The 7,539-nt window shown below is 50.3% G+C and overlaps 1 protein-coding gene across 1 annotated transcript; it reads left to right on the top strand.

Annotated features, from left to right (window-relative positions):
• Nucleotides 1-945: 945 nt before the first annotated feature.
• Nucleotides 946-4,560, top strand: ODF1 (outer dense fiber of sperm tails 1). Its single transcript, XM_059836342.1, has 3 exons — nt 946-1,134; nt 1,728-2,017; nt 4,248-4,560. The coding sequence occupies exons 1-3, from the start codon at nt 946-948 to the stop codon at nt 4,558-4,560; spliced, it is 792 nt and encodes a 263-aa protein (XP_059692325.1).
• Nucleotides 4,561-7,539: the final 2,979 nt, after the last annotated feature.

Below are 7,539 nucleotides of genomic sequence, written 5' to 3'. Positions count from 1 at the left end.
CTCTCTTAAATAGAGTACTGATACTTGATCCACTGCAAGCCCTTAAAGACCGGATTTCCCCAAAACGTGAAGCACTCCCCACTCCTGTAGTCTTCTCTTAGTTTTTCTAGCAGTATTAGTCCCAGGAGGTTTTGGTGTCAATGCTGCTTGTGACTAAAGTGCACCACACAGTCCAAGCAAATCCATCCATGCCACGAGTGTCACTGACACTGAAACACACATGGGTCACTCTCAAGAAAAACTGATGCAACAGGCTGACAGGACACGACGGCTTCAGAAGTCCTCAAGGCAGCAGCTGATGACAGCGGCACCCCTGCCCAAGCTCACTGAGTGAGCAGGCAACAGATCCCAGCACACACGGGATCTGCAAAGGTAAAACTGTTAGCTCAGATAAGTGCTTGCAGCAATGCCCCGAGTGCGCGTGGCGCCTGTGCCCTGTCTCCTTCTCTGTAAAATAATTGCGGGATGCAGCATCCTTTTTGCTGTCTTGCATTGACAAAAATCCTCATGCCACCCGCTCTTGCCAAGGCAACACCTCGTTCTGATGCATGGGCAGGTGAAAGCTGTGGAGTAACATCTGTAAGGTGGGGGGGAAGCAAATACCTGGGTCTGCTTTTCTTAGTCACTTGTTTGCTTAATATGGTGTGAGAAGACAACATAAATATTTTTGAAGGTGCATGTTCTCAAAGTGTTCCCACACGTACCTCAACTGCAGCTGTTAGTAAGGATTTTAAAGAGAACTCCCATTTCTGCACATTTTTGACCATTTGCTGTGTCTTTCCCATTAAAAGAAAAAGGCAGAGAGCTAATAGGCAAAGGCAGAAGTCCCTGATGGGAGCAGCGGGTTTTAAGTCACATCTGAAACTTGTAGCCACTGGAGAAAACCCTGGGAGAAGGATGGGGAGGTGGAGTGCTCCACCGGGGAGAAGCTGTGTGGGAGTCGCCATGAGCACCTCGCCTTTCCCTGGCACTCACTGGGGGGCCGGTGGTGCTGCCGGGGGTGCCAGCACCCTGCAGAGCAGCCTGACGCATGTTGAGGCCAAGGCTTCTGGTGGCCTCCGCCTAACACCATGCTGGGTGTCGGCGAAAAATGTCCATAGGCATCACGCATCCAATGCCTTGTGCAAAGCACTTGTAAAAGGAGGAAAAAACATAAAGAGCAATTGCAAGTCTCCTTAATTTTCACGTTTTCTTTAAGGCTGTGGTAAACAGCAGCAAAACAGCGAGGAGGGGAAGGCTGCAGGGGGCTGCAGTTTTGCAGCAGGTTGGCAGCAGCCTGCTGCCGGGTGCGCATTTCCCTTCTCCCAAGGCAGTGGTGGTCAGGACCTGGGAATGGGAATCCCCATGAGCTTCAAGAGGAGACCACGCTTAAAAGCTTGAGTGGAGACCTGGGCTTTGTCCACAGGGATTTCTGCCTGGGATTCGAGGGGGACGGCTTGTGTTCCCTCTGAGCTGGTGTGCCAGGGCAGGAGAGGGGGATAGTGTGGGCAGCCGTGCTGAAGCAACGTTTTGCATCAAACAACACCTAAGTCATGCTCCAGAGCCCACGGCTCTGCTGCCTGGCCATTGCACACACCCCCCCAGCATGCCCCAAGCCCCGCTGTGATGTGTCAGCGGGCCCATGATGTCATAAGGCACCCACTGGAAGGCTGCAAGAGCACCTGCAGCTCCACGCACACGGTCACCTCCAGACGAAACTCTTGAGGCAATTTTTTCCTCCCCACGAGTGCAGGCTGCCACGGCTGCCCTCGTGCCCTGATGCGCTTTGCGGTGTGACGATGTCGTTGCACGATCGCCTTTTGGAAGAAGCTGAGTGGGGTTTGAGGCAGGCGAAGAGAGAGATGCAGAGGCAGATGAGGCTGCTGGACCTGCACCTGCGGCAGCTCCATGAGGAGCTGCCTGCCTCCTGCCCGTGCAGCCCAGCCCCACGCTGCTGCTGCCTGCGCCAGCCCGACCTCCACCCCGGGGAGAGAAGGGCCCTCACCGCAAGGCTGGACGTGGAGCGAGAACTGGGCAGGTAAGAGGTCTTTGCCTGCTTTCTATGGGCATCAGCATCCTTTAAGGCAGGATGAAGGGAGGTTTGGCATCGGTATCAGGAGCAAAGCTGGAAACGGATAAGCAGGATGGGAGAGAAATAGCCCTTTTCTGAGAAATTAGTTGAAAGGGGAATGGGAAGGCACAGCTTGTGCAGCCGGGCAGCCCGAGAGGAGCCATGCAGGCAGCGCCTGTGCTGGAAAGGGTTTGGACTATGGCGTTGTGGCATTAATCATCTCACAAACTGTGTCTAAATTAAAGTACACAACTAAATCCAAAGCTGTTCAGCTGTGGAACAAAGTCCATCTTCAACATAAATTCAGTTTAAGTCTGTTAAACATGTAATTATCTTCATCAGTAGACAAAATGTGCCTGTATGCGGTGGGGTGCAGCACTGATGCACCACAGACGTGTGTCCCTATTTTCCTACCTCCTATAGTAGGGGGAATAAGTGTCAGGATTTCTACATCTCCATTTTGACCACTAGTGTGATGATTTTATTTTGTTAATGGAGTTCAGGATTGACTCTAGTAGAGATAAAACCCAAAGGTAGCTTTACAGGAAGGGAGTTGTTGAAGGATAAAACCTTACCATTTGGGTTAAAACACAACCAGATATTGAGAGACCAGAAGAGCTAAGAAGTCCCTCGGTCATCAGCAACAGTAGGATTCTCTTGCTGCATTTGTGGCATTGGTATTTTCTCCCCAGACTCAAGCATCTGTTTGATTTCTCTTCTGTTGCACCAGGAGGTGATGAAACCTTCATCTTGGCAATTAAAAATGTGACATTTTTGTTACCTATAGAGCAGCAATTATTATCCGACAGTCTGCCATGTGCGTTACCTACTGGGTGCAATAAAGTTAGAGGACAAAGGAAAAAAGCCTGACCCCTGAGTTAATTTTACACCGATTTCAGCAAGACAGAAAGTTCCTGTGAGGTTACTTTAAACTTACACGGTAGCTGCAGCTCACACAGGGCTGTTGAGCAGCAGATTTCAGATCCCAGGTGTTACAGGACTGGTGTCTGTGACCAGATTTTCATCAGCACATTGGGTACCAGAGCTGGGCGGGCGGGCACAGCATCCCCTTGCAGAACCATTGCACACCAAAATCCCAGTGAAGGAATGGAAATTGAGTCAGAGTGGAAGCTGGGGGTTCTCAGGATGGGCCATGGGGTGCCGGGGCATGCTCTACCTGAGCGCCAGGCTCCCTGGCCCTGACACGCTCGGGACAACTTGCTGGTTTGAACACAAGTCCATACCACTGCCGTCTGAAACCATACCACAGCAGGTTTTCGGCTCATTGTGCTGGGGAATTCAGCTATCCCCTTCCCACAAAAAATGCTGTGAAGGACCAACTCTTCTCAGCACATTTATTTTCCTCCAACCAGCAATATAAAAAGACCAAAGGGACAGATGAAGGAGCCAGCTCTCACAGAGCACAGAAAATAAAACCTAAAATCATCACACTAGGTTGGATCATTGCAGGCTTTAAGCAGGATTGGTGAAATGGGTGTACCTTGCTAATGAACCACTCGTTAGGGATTTCTCACCTTAGTGGTCATGCCCGTTCCCTCATTGCTCACCCTATTTCCTCTTCCATCACACCCATTATCTTTTTAATTTGGTGCCTTGTGTCCATTTTAGCTATTATAACTGAGGTGACCCTTCCATTGTCTACTTTACAAATGGTTTGAATAAGAGCCAGCCTTCTGGTTGAGCAGAGTCGCTGTTTGACAGTATTAGAAATCATTTTAATGGCTCAGTGAGCCTCCAGCCCAGCTCTGCAGGAACATTTTGGGTACTTTTGCCAGATGTGTATCCTATCCACTGACTGCTTTAAACAAAACCTCTAACTGGAAAATGTGATCTATTGTAACTATCCATTTAAAGTGTAAGTCAAGGCATAAGATGGAGACACATGGCTTCAGGGGTGTATGTACATGTGAAAGAGAAGCGCTGGCTTCTCTGTGTTTAGCTGAAAGAAATTTTCTGCTCCACAATTGCCCCATCCCAAGAGGGGACACTGAAATACTCCTGACCGCTGTGGCATGCAGGTGGGAGCTCCTTCTGATGGTGCAGACACCACCCCAAGTGCTGTGCATCAGCATGAAGGTGGATCCAGTAGTTTCCTATTTACTTCTCTTGTCCTTAAGGTGGTCCATCCATTCTCTGTGAGTTGGACTGGAAGGCTGTCCTCTTGTTTTTATTCCAGCATGCAAAGAAGACTTAACAGGATGTTGAACTCTTCCCATGATCACAAGCTTTTGGCTTTGATGGACGTGAAGGGTTTTGACCCCAAGGAAATCACTGTAACGGTGAAAGACAGAAAGGTGAAGGTGTTAGCGGAGCACGAGGACGAGCACACCACTGCAAGAGGGAAGGAGTATAACTACAGAAACATCACGAGGGAAATCAGCCTGCCGCCGGGGGTGAGCGAGGACGAGGTGACCTACTCGCTGGGACCGAATAGCGTTGTGAAGATCGAAACAGCACACAAGTGCTGCCCTTGTCTCCTGAGCCGCTGAGCCACAGCAGGGAGCAGCACCAGGGCACAGTCGTTCCTCTGCTGCATCCCTCCTCCCCATTGGCTTTAGGTCTGTCCCGCTAACCGTGTGCCAGCACTTCCTCGGGCCTCTTCCAAAATAAAAGACAGCACTCTGAGCAGATGTGTGTGAGCCTCATTTTGAAGGGGTTTGGTGGGCAAAAAGGGGGATGCCAACAGAAAAACGCAAAGATGGTTTGGGTGTACTTGGCTGCGGTCACTCGCTGGGTGCCAAAGGCACAACTGGAGGCAGCATGGTTGAGGGCGGGTATTGCTGTTCATGGATTTTGAAGGTTGAAAGGCACCATTTATGATCAGTCACATTTCTATAAGGACACTTGTCTCAATCCCACCACTTCCCTTTGAGCTGTAGGATATTTCTAGGAAGAAAACCTTGATAATAAACACCTCGAGGGGAGAAACCTCCTCCCAAAAAAATGAGCTGTGCCGCTTGTCCCCTCAGTTTGGTTCTTGCAGAGGCTGCCCAGCTGGGAAGAGTTGCGGTTGAAGGACAGAGAGCTTTTCCTTAGAAGATGCTGGGACTAGGGCAGACCTCTTGCCAGCTGAGGAGGGGACGACTAAAGCATTTCCTGCTGTAGGAATCGATAGCTCCAAACTAATAAGAAATCATTTCTCATGTTGGAAGAGGGGGAGAATTGTCAATATAACTTCTTCAAGGCAATATTAATGAAAAATTTAAGGTCCTAAGTGGGGCCTCACGCAGCCTCAGCCCTCATTCTCCCTGAGCGCAGGGATCAGCAGGATCAGCGGGATGGGGGTGACACCAAGGGACCGCCTTGCAGGGGGATTGCATTTGCTGCCCTGGCCTCGGCACTTGGGCACACGCTCCTGCGGGAAGCAGCATTAGCTTTCACTGCAGAAAGGCATGTAACAAGACAATATACCTGATGCCCGCATTTGTGAGCCGCCTGGGCAAGCCGTCTCTCCAGCGAGCACCACCTGGTTCAGGCTTCGTGAACCCCCAGGGCTGGGGACAGGAAGGTTACCACCTCTTTTTGTGGTGCTCTCCCCCGCGGCAGATTTTACTGGCGGGGAACCTAATGCTTGAGGTTGTGCTGGTACAGAAATGAACCTCTGATGTTAACTACGCTGTCAGGGGAGAGGGTGGGCAGCCTGCGGGCCAGCGCTGTGCAGGCGTGCTGCCCGCTGGAAACCCCGCAGAAGTGGGTTGTCATCCCCTGCCATTAGCCTGGCTGAGAAATGCAGTTGTTCGCTGTCACACAGGGGGACACCGGCCCCCACGGGACCCCCACGCTGCCGGGGCAACACACCTCTGGCAGCCAAGGGGGGCCCTGGTGTGGAGGGCTCCCACCCGCTGCTGCAACGGGGATATTACCCTGGGAATACTCACGCCTAAGGAAAACAAAGCCAGTCTGCAAACAGCCAGCCCCGCTTTTACAATTGACATTCATCGTGTGAAGGTAGTGAAATCAGAGGGGACAGGTAACAAAGCAGCGAGTCAATGGCTGGGAGCACCATGGCTGGGGAGACCCCCAGCTCCACCGCCCCTGCTCCTCTCCTGCTGGCGGGAGACATGCTCCGGCAAGGAGCAAAACCGTCCCTGTCCACGCGTTCAGAAGGCTCAGAGCAGCCTTCTGCACCGATTTGATGCTGTTTGGACAAGGCTGGTGAAGTCGGCAGCACCTCGGCCTCCTGTCGAGTGAGCACAGGCCCTTAGGGCAGCTCCCTGCAAGCATCTCCCCAAAACCACCAGCGCCGTGAAACAGCTCCTTCAGTCAAACAGCAAGAAGTTGAGGATCAGTTTGGCTTGGCAGTAACCAGCTAGGTAATTTAACTCTGGTGTAAGAAATGTGCTGCTTCTGGCATGTTTGCAGCATCCAGCTAGCACTTAAGAACCAGCTGATAACAAATTTTAAGCTTTATGGGCTTGGTGTGTAGCTGGGTCAGTATAGAACCATAGAGCCATGGAATGGTTTGGGTTGGAAGGGACCTTTAAAGATCATTTAGTTCCAACCCCCCTGTCATGGGAGGGACATCTTCAACTAAAGCAGGTTGCTCAAAGCCCCATCCAACCTGACCTTGAACACTTGCAGGGATGGGGCAACCACAACTTCTCTGGGCAACCTGTTCCATCATTGTAAAAAGTTTCTTTCTTATGTCCAATCTACATCTACCCTCTTGCAGTTTAAAACCCCTTGTCTTGTTACTACAGGCCTTCGTAAAAAGTCTCTCTCCATCTTTCTTATAAGCCTCTTTTATATATTGAAAGGCCATCTATGCACAGGTAACCTGATTCTGCTGATGTTGGTCGAGGACATTTAAAAATAAGCCATACCTCAACTAGGCAGCTGCAAGGGAGACTCCTGTGAGAGCAGGCGGCGGGGACGGGGACTGGGAATGCTACAGACCTCTGGAGAAAACCATCTTCTTACGAAGCCAGCCACTGAGTAACAAAACTGAAACCCCTTTGGGATACAGTCTCCTCATTTGGTAGCTATTTCTACAGAGCTGTCTAAGCGTGCAGAAGAGAAAAGTATTTCAACACCTCCCTTCTACCCGTGACTTCAGACTTGCAGAATATATCGAGTCCCACAGCGATCATAGGGCTGGCTATGACTGCTCTTATTCTTATTGCTTATCCTTTAACACATGCTTTTCACACTTTGTTCCTAAATTAGGCTCCTAACACCAAATTACACTCCTGAGCAGCAAGACTTCAGTGACAGATATGACTTCATTTCCAGATTTCAAGATGAGAAGGCACCGGCAGATCATCTGGCCTAATCTCCTCTTACATTATCTTATATCACAAATAAACTGCCCAAAGTCTAACTTCCAGGAAGATATCTAGTCTTTATTTGAAGACCTCAGGAGGCAGACTCCAGCACCTCTCTTTGTATTTTGCTCCAATTGATAATTCCCTTGTCATTAAACCTCATGCCTTGTTGCTAACACGAGATTGTCTGGCATCATCAGTTCA

This window comes from Gavia stellata, chromosome 3 (assembly GCF_030936135.1).
Source record: "Gavia stellata isolate bGavSte3 chromosome 3, bGavSte3.hap2, whole genome shotgun sequence".
NCBI classification, from domain to species: Eukaryota; Metazoa; Chordata; class Aves; order Gaviiformes; family Gaviidae; genus Gavia; species Gavia stellata.
This window is presented reverse-complemented; position numbering and strand designations above follow the sequence as displayed.